The sequence below is a fragment of the Falco punctatus genome, assembly GCF_963210335.1.
Source record: "Falco punctatus genome assembly, chromosome: 6".
NCBI classification, from domain to species: domain Eukaryota; kingdom Metazoa; phylum Chordata; class Aves; order Falconiformes; family Falconidae; genus Falco; species Falco punctatus.
The window spans coordinates 36490162-36506146 of record NC_137585.1 but is presented as its reverse complement, the minus strand read 5'-3'; the positions used below and the strand labels follow the sequence as shown (position 1 = coordinate 36506146).

Below are 15985 nucleotides of genomic sequence, written 5' to 3'. Positions count from 1 at the left end.
GTATGAAGTTGTTACCAGAATTAAAACCATCTTTTCATGAAGTACTAGTATCTTTAAACATAAAAGGCCCCCCTCCGCGCTAGAAACATTTAAGATTAGAAACAACTTCACACACAACACAGTAAGATATGTCTAAATTTGATGTTACCCTATAGATTCTGTAATATTTTCAGGTGCAAATGCAACTTCTTCCATTAGATACTCTTAAATATAACCAATATAAGGAAGTTTATATGCTAACTCCAGTAAATCTATCATACACTTTCTACTTAAGAAGGAGAAATTCCTCACCCAGAAGGCCAGATTATTTCATTGTGAAGAACACAGATCTGGTGCATTTTTCTTCCACACTCTATACATTCAACAAATCTGTAGAAAGAAAAAATGGGGAAAGGGAAGCAAGGTTAGTAGTATCATTTCTTGCTTGTATATTCTGTGATATTTTATTAGAGGAGCTGTAGCATTTTGGCTCTTGAGCCTATTTTACCATAGAGGACACATCTGTGCTGAGAAGAGCCTCCAGAACTAATTAAGAATCTGTCGGCTCAAGTCAGGTAGCCTACGCATGGACACATTACCATTTGCTTGCCTTACTGCGATCCATTTACTTTTTAAAAGAGGAGCCCTTTAAGGATAAAATCTGTAAACTGCTTGTTGCTATAATGAAGAGAGGAAAATGGATTCAAAGGTGTCAGAAGAAAAGAACCAGGACAAATAGCTGGCTGGCTGTTGCCCCACTATGCTTGAAGCCTGGGGTACATTGACAATATACTGCAGGGAGGAGGGAAGAAAACAGAAACAATACCAAAGTCATTTTCAGAAGACTAGCAGAGATTTAAGGACAACTGAGGTAAGTAACATGGTCTGCTTCACAGATGTTGGTGAATATAATTCTCTGAAATACTTAAGGTTGCTTCACGTATCATGACAATCTGACTCCTTTTGAGCATGTCTATTTATAACAGTCTGGAGACTTTGAATGAATAGCTGTCATTTATGTAGAGCATATGGTATTATACTGTAACTTAGAGCCTAATGCTAGAGTACAAGTCTATCTTCATTATAACAAAGGGAAAGAAAAGTCATGAATCAAGTTACTATTCTCTCCTTCCCACAGCCCTTGTAAAACAGAAGAACTGGCTGACCCTTATGCCCTCAGAAGAATGGTGTGGGAAGAAAGTATGTATCCTTTTTGCTCATTCATTTGAGAATGAATATAAAGTCTGCCGAGTAGCAGCATAGGTATATAATGTAGGACCATGTAAAGTGGCTTCAGAAAGACCCTCAGGAATATAAAGAAAAGCAGCTGAGTCATCATCATCATAACTTTACTGAACATCTACAGTTCTGCTTCCAGTGCAGCGTAGAACCACCAGCTGATTCAAATTTAACAACTTTTCCTTCTACTACAGCTGCCTGTAGAATATGACAACTAGAAAAGCCAACAGCACCAAAAAAAGCTACTGCCAAATAACTCTGTTCTGAGACTTGAGTGCTTGCCACAAGAGGGTTTCAAAGCAGAGTTACCTGTATCCATCCTTCTGTTGAACCCACATTCAAAACAATCAAATGCAATAATTTCGGTCCATACATACTGTGTTACATATTTCCTGAGTACAGCTGTGGTGGTTTGGGTTCTTGGCACAGAATGCCAGATAAACTGCCTACTGAGCAGGCCCTGCCGGCTAACAGTGCTACATGAAAAACATTGAAAAATAAAGCTAATGGGGAATGAATAACGTGTCTATTACAAAATAATAATAATGAAATGAGGATCATTCAAAGCATGACAGCATTACTTACAGTTCAGGGTCCAGTGTGTCATTTTTCCTTTTTGAAAACTGTTCTTTGTTTATCGTGCTATGGAGAAACAGGCAATAAAACTCAGTTTTAACATAAGACAACATACATTCATGCCATACCATACATATCCACAGACCAAGACAAAATTCGCAAGCGGATTTTTTTTGAACACTCACTGCCACTACAAGGAAAGGAGTTGCATTTCACAAAGTGACAGGCAACTAAAATATATGCCACCCTTGACTCTGCCTATGGAAAAGATACTTTTCTATGGGACAACAGCTTGTGGAGAACACACTGCTCCCTTATTCAGTCTTACTACAGGATATATGGTAAAACTTGCTGACATTCAAGTTTTGGACCAGTCTGACCAGCATTTCATAGTGAAAGGACTATTTGATACGCACTTCTGATATTCTGAAGGCAGAAAATTCCAATTATCTTTGATTACTGAGAAAGGTAGGTTATCTTATTTCAGATTCCCCTAGCCCTCCTCCTAGATTAACTTCAGAGGGTAAATTTCAGCTTCCAAACCCTGCAAATCCCAGCCCAGCTCTTACTCTACACTACCTTTACCTTCCCTACAGCATTTGCAAGGCTAGAAATTCCATCTTTCTGACAGTGAGGTCCCAGGTATCTTTTATATCAATCTGGTTTGAAACAGTCCAGAACAATCATACAAGAATACCCAGATCTGAGAATTTACCCCGAAGAGGGTGTTGTATAATGTAAGATCAGTACGTGTGTCTCTGAGAAGCAATGACAGACACTTGATCTAACTTGCATGAGGTGTATTAACCTTCCTATCCTTTTATTTCAGTATTTATTTTGAAAAGTGCCACCTACAGAATACTTCAAGCTCCTTATCAGATTGAGGGAAGTTCTATCTCCCAATTATGTCAAACTTTATTATAATATAGCGCATAGAACTAAACAAGACCTGACACATATATTCCTAGTCTTTTTTCCTTTTGTTCATTTTAACTACAGGTTGTGGGAAGAGAGGAATGGAGCAGGATCTCTATGCCCCAGTAGAATGATTTCTTAAGAGAAAGCCTGTAAGCAGGTGAGAGAACATTCAAAAGTGTATCTGCTCCTCATGCACAGCCTGTAGCCTCTATTTTCACTACACCCAACCAAGATTTTACACCAGCTATGGAAAAAACAAAACAAAACACCAGGAGCTGGAATTACTTTCTTACTATTGCTCCTGTTCAAAGAGCTTTTGATTCTTTTCACTGTTTAAAAAAACCCTAATTGTATCCAGCATCTGTGTTTCAAATCTCATGTAAAAATCAAACACACTATGCTACCTTCTACTCTGACCCAAAGGCCTGTGGCAAACCATTCCAACTTCTGTGTATGAGAAGGCCTGTATTCTCTCAGCAGCTCAACAGAAATTTATTTATACACAGATTACATGTATCTAGATACTTCTCTCCTATGTACTTTATATCCCATTAAGTTATTAATTATATATTAACAAAATTGGACAACGCTGATTAAACTTCGGTCTTTGCTTCTACTAGAGTAGTAATCCATACCATCCACAGGGACATGGCCCATTGTACTGACCAGTGCATAAACATTATTTCTTCCATTTCCCTTCCTGAAAGGCATATGTACTCTTCCATCTTCCCAAGCCCTAATGGATTCTTTCACTACTTTTCTAGATACGTTCATCAGCGCAACCAGGATTTGGTAATGTGATGCCGAAGACAACTTCTGTTTCCAGCACAAGTTAACTTAGCCGGTCCAATAATCAACTTCCACAACTCTCCCCTTAGCTTCAGACTTTAAGTTCCTCCCTTGCATCTATCCACAATGTTCCTGCAAGGCCCTCCCCTAAAAACCTTTCTTCAACAGCTCAAACAGTAACTGCTTGCCCCATATTTGACCCTCAAGGGGTTCCTTAGTCTCCCAAAATTCTGTTTCAAGATTATTTTTTGGGGGGAGGTGCAAGGAGGGTACAGCAGAATGAAAGACTGTCCTAAGAGTTTGCCACCAGCATGGAAAAGGCAACTAAAAGCATGCATAGCCTTTTACTGTGATCTCCTCAACAAGTGCACAGCATTTCTCAAAAGCAGATTGGCACTCCAACAGTAAAATATTTGTATGGCAAAAGGAGGTTCCTTGCTTCCGATTTGGACGAAAAAACAATCTGAAGTTGAATGCAAGTTTTATAGCATAGCCAACAGAAAGGTACATTTGACTATTTCAAACTATACCGGTCACCTACTTGCCTGCAGGCATGGTTATTTTTCTGCAGTAGAGTACTTTCACACTTTTTTCAGAAAAAAAGTGATTCTCTTCTTTCCCCTTTACTAGTATAATTGCAGTTTTAAGCCCCAAGTCCTTATTTTTCAGTACAGTTCAGTCAGTCCAGATTTTAAAGAAAAAAATCTACAGCACAAGTCCAGGCTCTTGTGAAGAGTATCTCATCCACCTTTGGCCAGCCTACAAACAGGAAGGGTTGCCTAAAACTAAACTTGTTCCCTTTGAGAAAGCACTATAGACCACGACACAGCTTACGAATGCACAGGTCAAACACAAATAACTCACGTCTGAGGTTGTGATGGGTCGTCTCCCAGAGAAACACTCTCCCCTTGGATTTCGTTGAAGCACTTCTCACAGAAATGATACCTGTCAGCAAGAAGGCCATATTTGGGTGAACTGCTCCGTCCACACAACACAGCCCAAGTCAAGCAACGAAGCCACCAATCACAGCAGGCCAAGGAAGGGACAGGAGCAGAGAGCAGGTCATCAACGGCGACAAGGATATTCAATGATGCAGATTTATGGGCCCCACATTGTGTTTGGTTCGTTTGTTTTTTTGGTTTGGTTTTGGTTTGGTTTTTGGGTTTTTTTGCGCAATCAAAGCCAAGTGCAGACAATGACAAGCATGAAGAAGAAATAAAAAAAATAACACACAAAAACAAAGAAGTGGGGGTTTACAGGACAAAACCAAAAACACAGAAGCAGGACAAGACAACACAAAGCAGAAAGCCAAGGCAAAGCACAGATTAGCATTAAATCTCTCAAATGGGTTCACAAGTAGCAAATGATTAAAGCAAACTGAACAAGAGTATTCCATTTTAGCATACCCATACCCTCTTCATTTTAATAATCCATGCCAAGTACAGCAAAGAATTAAAATGAGAAAGGGGAAAGAGCAGAAGGAAGAACTGCTACTCTGACTTGTACATCAGCACAGCAGTTCTGTCGGCAGGAGGGTCTGCAGATCAATGGAAGGAAGATAGTCTTCCATCTTAAGTGTGTAAATGCTGAAAAGCCACAGGATTCTCTCCCACTTGAAAGGGAAAGTTAAACATCAGAAGGCTTCGAGAACAAAAAAATATGTCCTCAAAAATCCTATGGACATCACAGAACTGTCAAACCGTGTGTTAACTAAATACCTAACGTTAACTACATACATAATAGTCTACATAGACATGATTTTGCCATAGTCCAGTTGGTGTGTGGAATAGTCCAGGCATCAATACAGCAAGCATTACAGAGAAGATTTTATTTATACTTGAATAAAACAGTGATTAATTCAAGATTCTACCCCAGCCCTCAAAAATGTTCTAAAACTGTGGCCTCTCTGTTACTAAGGTATGTTAATTGAGTGCACAAGACATCTAAAAATAGAAAGAAATAAAATTCAAAGTTTTTTAATATAAAGCCACACAAGCCAACAGTACAGCAGCTGTTAAGCTAAGACGACAGGTCTCAGCCTTCTCTCCCAGTTTTCATCTGAGATAATGCAGAGAACAGCAGTTCTGGAACTGTACATTTCAGACTACAGACATATATGCCATGTGTGTATATAACGTAATTTACAAGTGACATATATGCACCTGTTACAATAAAAATATTCCCTTCTAATGTTTGGAAACATGTAAAGCGTGTCAGATATTCAAAAAATAGTCTTTTGGTCCATCTAGTGCTTGCTCATAGACAAACATAAGCAGAAGACACTGACATGAGTAGCTCTACACTATGCAAGTCTAAAACTACAATAGTTATTATTGGATACTATGACCTTATTTTCTACTACTTCACTCCTAAAAACCTCCATTCAGTGCAATAAACCTTTATGAAGACTAAGAAGGTTAAGGTATCTCCTGTAGCTCTTTGGTTGGTTGCTTCCACCTAACCAGGTGCTTAAGAAAACTACAATTCTTGCAAAATTTTCTTGGCTTTCAGGTAAAAGCCTTAAGTGTTTTTGTTGTTCTGCAGGGTTTTCCTGTTTAAGGTGTTAGAAAGAATGCAGAGCAGGAACTAAACTCATGGAGGTGCCATAGCTTGGAGGTAATCAGCCCTCTGCCCTAACAGGTGCATTCTGGTGACAGGCCATGGGATATGGGAATGTTAAAGCAGGCATTTCTCTGCTTCTTCCTGCCTTGCTTCTCCAACTGGCAAAGAGATGCCTAGCGAGAACCCTTCTTCAGAAGTCAAATGGGTTTAAATCCTTTAATAAACCCCAAGTCAAAAAAATTATTCAAAAGAGCTGTAGAAGTGACAGCACTTTACAGAGCTGCCGACAGCTACTGCAAGACAACTCAAAAGAAACTTCAGGAGAAAAAGCAAGCATCAATCTACTGAAGATCTGAATACACAACTCTTCCAGTGAAGATTTGCATCACAAAAATAAGTTTGCTTTTCAGTGTTAACATCATGAGAAAAACAAAGACTTGCCAAGTATAGTATGTATTACGAGCATTAACATACTCGCTGCATAGTTTACTCAATGTTCTGCGTGAAAAATACTGCTGCATAGTAGGAAGCAAAGACAGACTTGTATATAGAAGATATAATTAACTGCAGGATAAAAATTTAGTAAAACATCACGTTTCTGCAAACAAAAGAGGAAAAGCAAAGGCTGCAATGAACTTCTGCAGAAAAAAATCATTAACACACAAGGAAAACTACTCAAGGGCACTTCGAGCAAGTTTTTATCTTAAAACACATAGGTGTACACATATAAAGAGGGTGGGGCGTGTATGTAAATACATGCATGCCTTAAACAGATGGATTGCAGCATGCAAAAAACCGCACCAAGTCAAGTTTTCCTTACCTGTTCTGGTAACTGTAGTAAGTGGCATCTCGAGGAATTGTGCATAGCTGTTTCCCATAGCAACACAAAGTCTGTGGTGAGAACTCCAACTGCAAAGAGGAATGGGTCCTCTTAGTAATCATACATGTTGTCACTTGCGCTCCATGGGAAGCAAGTGTGACCCAGACAACGTTCATTTCCACCTTACTCTGAGCACACATCTCACAGTACAGTAAGTGTATGAAGTGCTAGTCATAAAAAGTGTTCAATGGGCTGTTATTCTCAAGTTAGCTCTTCTCCAAAGACGGAAAGCATATCAAAACAAGACAATGGAAACACACAGTCTCAATATGCAGTGAAATAGAGAACACTTCTTCTGCAGTAACAAAATGACATCTGTTTAATTTGCAATAGCAAACAGGTTCACCCTAGTCAAAATAAGCCTTCAGTTACCAACTTCCGCCCCAAGGGCTCATATACAAATAGATGATTTAAGCACTAGATAGAATTAGAAGATCCATAAAACCCTCAAAAGCAGATTACTCAGGACTGCTAAATCCTGGTAAACTTTCAAAATTTTTGACACACCATAACTGCTAACAACTGCAGCTGCTGTGTTTTTCCAGCCTTCAATACAAGGAAGCAAGCAGCAGACTAAAAATACATATTTTCTTACCTTTCTTCCACAGCAATAACCAAGGCTCTGCATAACTGGGTCAATTTCTTGCTCAAACACCTCTGCCAGTTTGGAACAGTACTTATATACCCGGGATGTTTTGCGGTTATACAACCAGGCATTATTGAACATGAGCCAGATGTCATCTACATATTGCCACGGTTCCTGATACTGTCCTGTGTCTAGCTTCCTCTTGATAGTAGAGAGGTCCATGGGGTTCTTCACTATGTCAAAATAATCCTGCAAGAATACACAGCATTATCAAAACACTACTACAGAACTAGGTTGTGACATGACAGCATGTACATTCTCAGCATATAAAGTCTTACGCAGTGTGTCAAGAAAAACAGGTTCCTCCCTGACTTGATTGTCAAACTTCTTGTGACATACAATGAAGTCTCTAAATAACATCGTATCACTCCCTAGTGCTTTTTTTTCCTCATTATTCCCTTATTTCTCAGGCTCTATTACTCTTCCACTCCTGATGAAAAAAGCCACTCTAATTTTAGTCAGCAAAACAAGTACTACAACAAGTAGAAAATAGCAATGTTTCTACAGCCACTGTGACCTGAGGATATGCACATGAGCATTAATAGATAGCTCCTGGTTTATAGTAGACCAGACAACCTAATAAACAAAAAGAAACCACTTTATTAGTTGATTAAAGGTATCATGCCTCCTCTAAATAATGCCTTTTTCCTATTCCTTCCTCCCTCCCCCCCTCAGTTATGGGACCACTTCTCCTACAAAAGTCCTCAAAATGACAGCCAATTGAGAGCCTGTTAAAGAATATCAGCAATATTTATACCTGCTTTGAATACAGCAGGCCTTGAATTTCTGCAGTATCTATCCTAAAACACCCACACCAAAACCAAACAAAAAAGCCTTTCAGGCAAGAAGTGTTGCTCAAAGTACCTAAAAGTAGGACTTCTATGTATACATATTTGTGTATAAATAGTACTTCTGTGGTCAATCCAGACAGTTTAAAAGATAAAATCCTTGAAGGATAGTAATGTCTTCTGAAAACAATTCTAAAATAAGCAGAAAATTCAACCTAAACAAGAACTAGAACTTCCAGCGTCAATTTCCTTGCTTATAACAGATTATTCATCATTGATGTGTTGGTTTTTTTTAAAGTGGCCTTGATTGTCTTAATGTCCCTTATTTCAGCGAAGTTTTCTATATGATGAGAAACACCTATGGAATTCAGCAACAGAAGCATCGCAACATTAAGCAACATCCATAAAAAGCCCACACAGCACCAGGGATCTGTTGGTGATCACTTCAATGTATGGTACACCTGCTTATTTATCAAAAGGAACACAGAGCTTAAACTTCTGAAAAAACAAACTTTCCTAAGTCAGACATTGTGTGTCTCACTGCCTAAGCTAAACCTCTTCAAATTCATCAATATAAAAATGTTAACAAGACAGACTTAAGCTGTTCTCAAACAGGTATGCCATAATACTGTAGTTCTGAATTAAAGCCAGAAAAGGATCTTGCTAGGATACTCACAGGAATTCCTAGTAGCTGGGGATCTACAGGCTGTCGAAATGGAAGAGACTCTGGATCCTGACGGTAAAGTGCCTCCAGTGTTGGCATAAGCGCCTGCCGTAACTCCTCTGGCTTGAAAACTTTGAAAACCAATCAACATTAGAAAGATAGCAGAAACAGCTGTAAGGAAGAAACATGCTGGAAAAGGTGAGGTCTGTGAAAGAGACTACAGACAATGGGTTTAAGGTACTTAGCACAGTTTGTTTGCCCTCTGCAACACTGAGCTCTGAGGAGAATATTAAAATGATCAGCTAGACCAGGGGTCCTCACACTTCTTCAACAGGGGGCCAGCGTGCAGATGAAGTGGCAGGCAGTCATCTGCGGCTTCTTGGTTTCCCCCCCCCAACCCCCAGCGGGGGGGAGGGGGGGTTCTGTAAATACCGAGGGCCGGATTGAGGACCCTGGGGGGCTGTATCTGGCCTGCGGGCCGTAGTTTGAGGACCCCTGACCTAGACACAAGGAAATGGTCAAGATATTAAAGAGTATCTCGGGGGTTTTTTATCATAGGAGGACACTGCTAAATTTAATAGAGCTGGTTTACATTCCAACAGCCCCTCTCTGAGGTCCCAAGAAAAAAATTGTCTACAAAACCTGTAACTGATTAGTATTTCAAATCTCTACTGTACTGACAATTTTACTGGGGCTTAATGTCTAATACTAACGCCTTAAAGAACTAACCTAAAGCCAATTACAAGCACATTTTATGTTACTAGATATTTTTGTCCAAAAGCCATAAAGAACATCCATACAAGCCTACTGATTATCAATGAAGATAGTTCAGGTGTTTTGTTTTTTTCCCCGCCCTGAAGATTACTCTAGGGAGATGCAGTGGGTTTCAGTCAAAACAGTGTTCATGCTTACTTTTTTTCTTAGACTGCCCAGCTGCCGGAGAAGACTGAGTAGCTGGAGTAGTAGGTCTTTCTTCCCCCTCCGATACTTCAGTCTTCACTTCAGATTTCTTCTCTTCTTGCTCCATTGGGTCTGGTTTACACTCCTCCACAACTGGTTCTGCTTTAAGCTGGAAAGTAGTTTGGAGCCTGTCACTTAGTCTCCTGTGTAGTCACCCACCCATGTTCCTGTCTTTCAAACCTATCTGGCATCCTGCCCACCACTCTGCCCTAGAATTAAGAGCACCTACTTTATAGTCAAAAACTTGCCTAAAACTTGAGCAGATGTGCTAGAACAGATCTTTAAACACTGCAGTAGTAGCAATGATGAGCTGCTAACCAGTTTTGAACCGCAAGTAGACACACAGGTACTCATCAGGCAGGTCTGAGTCTCTCGTACACAACATGACAAGCTGTCAAGAGCCCAGTAAAGCACCCCATCACGTACATACAGAATTATAAAATCATTTAGGTTGGAAAAGACCTTTAAGATCACCAAGTCCAACTGTAAATCTAACACCGCCAAGTCCACCCCTAAACCATGTCCCTAAGCACCACATCTACAAGTTTTTTAAACGCCTCCAGGGATGGTGACTCAACCATTTCCCTGGGCAGCCTGTTCCAGTGCTCGATGACCCTTTCAGTGAAGAAATTTTTTCCTAATATCCAATCTAAACCTTCCTGGCACAACTTGAGGCCATTTCCTCTCATCCTAATATCTGCTAGTCTAATATTTAACAGCTGCCAGTAACACCTTAAGGACTGACCTGAATGCCCTCTCACACTGGCATTTACCAAAAAGCCTCACAGCTGCAATCACATTATCATGGTCCTTCCTGCAGCCACTGGCTTCTACCACCATTTCACCAGACCCTTCTTTAGGAAGGAGTAGGGGAAGATGACAATTAAAACAGCAGCAGGTAGCACCTACAGCTCTCATTGAACTGTGGAAGGAATGGCTAACATGGAGACAGAAAGCATCTAGCAGCACTAGATAAAGCTATTCTACCCAACAACTGGCTGACAATCTCACCTCAGATTTCTCCTCCATTTGCAGCTCTGTTTGTTCTGGTTCCCCTTCATCTGTTTTAATATCAATTTTCACTTCCTGCAAGGGTGGCTGCTGCTGCTCTGGAACAGTCTGCTGAGAGTTCACCTCTGTGCTGCTTGTGGATGGGGGATTGGATACCTGCCCATCAATACTTACAGCTGGCTGTGAAAGCTGAGGGAACAAAACTCACATTACAAACAGGCTCCTAATAAAACTTATTTTTCTTTCTGTAATCTACCTTTTACATATACTAATTTCCACCAAATTTAAATGCACTCTAGTCCTACTTGCTTCACCTGAAGAACATAGCACTGCACAACACCCAACTACAGAAAAACATGCAACAAACATGCACTGGAAGGCCTGGTACACAGAAAGTTAAGTACTGTTTCCCTATTGTACACCACCACCATGCACATGTAGACATAACTAAAGACTTCATCCATGCTTCACAGTGAATTTCAAAACATGCACTAGAATTCTGAAAAATAGTCCCTCTCTGGAAGCACCAGATTATCTATAGACTTGTCTTGATGCAGAAAAGGTTACCTCCCAAATGCAAGAACACCCTATATTGATATTAAACATGCCAGAAGCTACCTCCATTATCACAGACACGCAAAAAAATAAAAAGACCAACTGAAAATTAAGCCTTACACTTAAAACATTTGCAGGAAAAGCACAATCAAAGTACTTCCTTACAGGTGTTGTGGGGTGCTGAGGCTGCAGCGGTGCTGTTGGTGTAGGAACAGATGCAGTCGTGCTCTGCTGTGACAAAGGTTGCTGCTGTTGCTCTGCAGAAGGGGTAACTGGAACCGGAGGCTGGACCTGTGGAGGCAGCTGTGCCTGCGGAGGTGTTGGAGTTTGCCTTTGAGGGGGGTGCATAGTTTGCGACTGTGGTCCAGGTGGCATTGCCTGAGGAGCAGGTGTGGGGGCAGTAGTGGCAGCTGCTGCTGCCTGCTGTTGCTGTGATCCCAAGCCTGGGGGTGTGTGGTGAGGTGTTGGGGTTCGACTAGGTACTGGGGAAGGAGAATTTCGGTGTATGGGAGGCTGTGGAAGAGGTGGGCAGTGAATATGGCTCCCTTGAGAACCTGGAGCCATTGCAGGAGAATTCACAGGACAGGAAGCGCTGGTCATTTGTGCCTGTGGGAAAACAAGTACACATTTGCAATGACTTGAAATAGAAGAGAGAGATAAATTGCTGTCAAATGGCTGCTTTCCCACAGTTTCTGGCATACTTTAAAAAAAGTGTGACAAACTATCTGGTTTGTTTTTAAAAACTTTATTTCAAAAGGAGAAATGGTCTACTAGATTTATTTTGCTCCACACAAACATAAAGCTGTTTTGTAATTCATTTAGCTCTAAAAGAAATTTCAGTACAATAACTTGTACTTTTTGATATATTTAAAGACTGGCACACCTACACTACCAGTTCACAAAACATTTCCTTCTAGAATTGCAGATTTGTACATCCTGAGTATGGGACAATGCACCCCAGTGAAAAATTGCATTCCAATACTTAGTGTGCCCATGCCCCCCCGCCAAGACTAGAAACTGAATTTATCATCAGAAAGAAAAGTACAGCTGTAACTGTACCATTATAAGATTACAAAAAAATTGTATTGGTCAAGGAAAAAAGCTGTCACTCCACAATAATCTTGCCTGCAAACTAGGAAGAAGCATCAACGAGAAGCAAACTGACGTTCCCTACTTCTTCCTGGCCTGAAAGGTTCTTGCTGAAAAGGGAGAGGGAGAGGACAGAAAGGAAACTGCTAGACTGGAAGTTCAGATCTTCAGTAGTGATAACCCTCCTATCCCCCAAAGCCAGCAACACACATTGGTCCTGGATAGACATGCCTTTTTATGACTTATTCCAGCATCTCTTAATTTCTCAGGCTCTGCTGCTCTGCTGTTCAGCATGAAATTCTTAACTACTGCATGCTGAGTAACGATTTCTTCTTTGTTCCATGAAAACAAAACTTTAAAAAATTCCTTTGTCACACTTAAACTTAAGCCTGAGAACATGCCAATAACGTTTCACTCTTGCCAGTCCCAGAGCTACATCAGGAAGATGCAGAGTCTCAATAAGTGAATTTGGTTGACTGTAATTCCAAGAGTAACTTGAAAAAACAAGTTGTTCTCCATTACTACCAATTGAACAGTGAAACCAGTATATGACAGCGCCCACTGACACCACTTGCAGAAATCAGAAGCTTACTTGAGAAACTGGTGTCTGATTGCCAGGCTGAGTCATAGGCATGCTTGCTGTGTTCATTCCCGGTGAAGAAGCAGGGAACTGGGTCTGTTGTAGAAACTGGTTCTGACCAGAAGGCTGGCCAACTCCTGGCTGCTGCATACGTGAAGGAAACCCCATCTGTTGGAAAAGAAAGGAACTGATTTCACAGTGTGCATACACCCCCCGCAAAGTTTAACATAAAACCCCCTTTATCTTGTTGCAGAAATAGATGCTTGCCACTTATCTGTAGGATACAACATGGAAAGCGTGCTTATAGCTCATCTCAAAAGAAAGAAATTATGATAATTTCCCTTATAAGCAAAGGAAAAGGATATTGAGTTCAGATTGGGACTGTAACTTAAGATTTAGTTTTGCTCCTTGTTTTAAGGATGCGACAGCACAAAAAGCCACTTAAACTTAATTTTTAGGCAATTTTTACTGCTAAGATGTAAAGGCTTACCATAGACCAGAGAAATCTTTCAGTGGAGATGCAAAAGGAGGAACCAAGGGTCAAGAGAAAGAAGAAATAATGCTTGATTTTTCTAAATTTCTTTAATTATTTAAAAGAAACCACAGCCAAGAGAAGCAGAACTGTGAGCTCAACACAAAAGGCACACTGACCTGGTTCATGGCCCCAGCCTGGCTTAGCTGTCCAGGGTGCTGAAGAGGAGGGGTTTGCCGGGGTCCCATCGGTGACAGCTGCATGTTCATCTGGCCAAACTGATTCATTCCTGTGCATTTGTGCCAAAAAAAACCAACAACTTATAAACAAAGGCCTGAAATCTCCTTTGGGTACCATTCAACATTTGGAGACGAAATGCTGTCACTTTCTCCCTAATTTTGTTTTCTAGCAATCAGTTTTCAAGCATGCAATACTATAATGGAAATACTTCCTCCTATCAACCAGTTACATGGAATAATTTTAATTATAAAATGTAGAAGCTACCACACTCCTTCAGAATACAGACTAAAGGTTTTTTTCCCCCTGAAACACATGTTTCCATTAACTGTTATCAAAGCTCTTCTGAAGTTTGAAAACTACTGTAGTCCACAATAACCAATAGTGTACATCTACTGCTGAAGATCAACCTTCTACAGAAAGTTGTGTTACCTTAATTATGTATTAGAAATTCACTTACTGAATCCCAAACTGAATCTCCACTTCCTTAAGTACTTTGTATGCTGGCTACAATACTTCTTGAATTTGTAACAAAAGTTCTGCTCCTGCCTTCTGAGCAGTAATCCTCGCCATCTTCCCTCTGCCACCAACCTGTCCTCATCTAAGCTGGCTAAGTCCAGTGTGCCTGACTGACCCCGCTGTCCTATGTTCACTTACATGACCTGAAGTTCCAAAAGCATCAAGTTCTTTATTTAACAAAGCAAGCACCTAACACGCAGCTCAAATTCACAAGATCATAAAATGCTATTAGATACAGTTTTTTAATCTCTTACATATATAGCTATCTAAGTATTATACAATATAGATAGCTATTTTCTTTAATCAAATGGGAAAACCACAGGTGAAACAAGGGCTATGACACTTCAGCAAGAGCTGCCCAGTTCCAAGATTCCTTTAAAATCACAGTAGCCAGTCTTCTTCAAATATTTACCTGGCTGTGCCTGCATGCGATTCATCATCTGGTTTGGCACATTGGCACGTATTAGGGTTGGATCAGGAAGAGGACCATCTGGAAAAAAAGATATTGGAATAAGACCATGGCATTTAGAAGACCACCAGGTTTTATCCACCAACATTTTAGTAAGATTTACACAGTAAAACCCACGTGTTAAAAAAACATAAAAATGTGCAGACACAGTCCAATAACTCTAAACACCCCTCAAGAGACGTCAAAGCATTAAGCAAAACCAAAGACTTCCTTGAAAATATAAGCATGTCCCATTGACAGAAATATCCTCTGACAGAGTCAGCTTTCAGAAATCGATGACAAATTTTAAGTAGGTTAGCAAGGTTCAACAACAAACCAAGTAGATCACGAACATTCCAAACCACAATAACTTCTACAGACCACTCTACACTGTTACTGCACCTCCAGATTTAAAACACTATGAAAAATACTCTGTTGCACCACATAGTTATGAAAGCTCTGAAGTTTCAGAACTACTAGAGTACATAAGTAACTGCAAGTGTAGTATCTGCTGCCAAACTTTCTACAGAAGTTACAGCAAATAAAGTCACAGCATCAACATTTAAAAGTCTTTCTTGGATCTTGGTAATGCACCTCGGTACACCCTATTTTGACTTCAAGCATAAAAAGACCTAGAGCTGGATTTACCAAAAGACATCCAAATTTAAGTAGGAGAAAAAGAACTCCAATGAAGATTCTTGCAGCATATGCCTAGAGCTACTGAATCTTTCTGCAGGGTTAGCGGGGGGCAGGGGGGCGGGAAAAAGTTTTGTGTCTCCTCAGTTGACTAATTCAAATTTTAACCTGATCTTCTTAGGCAACTTATTAGTCACTGACAGCTATACATTTGTTTCCATTAGATGCCTTAAGAACTGCATTTTTAACTGTAAAGTATCTAAGAACATGAAAGAATCATGGGGAAAACTCCCTTTTCTTCTGAGAATGAAGCTCTCAGAAGGGAGCTGGCAGGGGGGTGGGTGTGGGTGGGCAGTGCTCTAGAAAATACATTTGCAAAACTTGCAGTTAAAGAAAGACTACTTCAGTCTCCAAAGTGATCAGTCCAGAATCACAAA

At 40.3% G+C, this 15985-nt stretch overlaps 2 protein-coding genes across 2 annotated transcripts in view; both read right to left on the bottom strand.

The window, feature by feature from the left end:
- Window positions 1–15985, bottom strand: part of EP300 (EP300 lysine acetyltransferase) — a 67442-nt gene that overhangs the window by 13897 nt on the left and 37560 nt on the right. Inside the window, exons 11-22 of the mRNA XM_080393020.1 lie at window positions 14877–14954; window positions 13888–13997; window positions 13249–13404; window positions 11733–12173; window positions 11013–11201; window positions 9954–10110; window positions 9054–9172; window positions 7539–7778; window positions 6884–6972; window positions 4366–4446; window positions 1804–1860; window positions 292–369 (exon numbers count right to left, since the gene is read on the bottom strand). Coding sequence (XP_080249146.1) covers window positions 292–369; window positions 1804–1860; window positions 4366–4446; window positions 6884–6972; window positions 7539–7778; window positions 9054–9172; window positions 9954–10110; window positions 11013–11201; window positions 11733–12173; window positions 13249–13404; window positions 13888–13997; window positions 14877–14954 — 1795 coding nt within the window. The remainder of the gene's footprint in view (window positions 1–291; window positions 370–1803; window positions 1861–4365; window positions 4447–6883; window positions 6973–7538; window positions 7779–9053; window positions 9173–9953; window positions 10111–11012; window positions 11202–11732; window positions 12174–13248; window positions 13405–13887; window positions 13998–14876; window positions 14955–15985) is intronic.
- Window positions 1–15985, bottom strand: part of L3MBTL2 (L3MBTL histone methyl-lysine binding protein 2) — a 68868-nt gene that overhangs the window by 47379 nt on the left and 5504 nt on the right. The window lies entirely within an intron of this gene.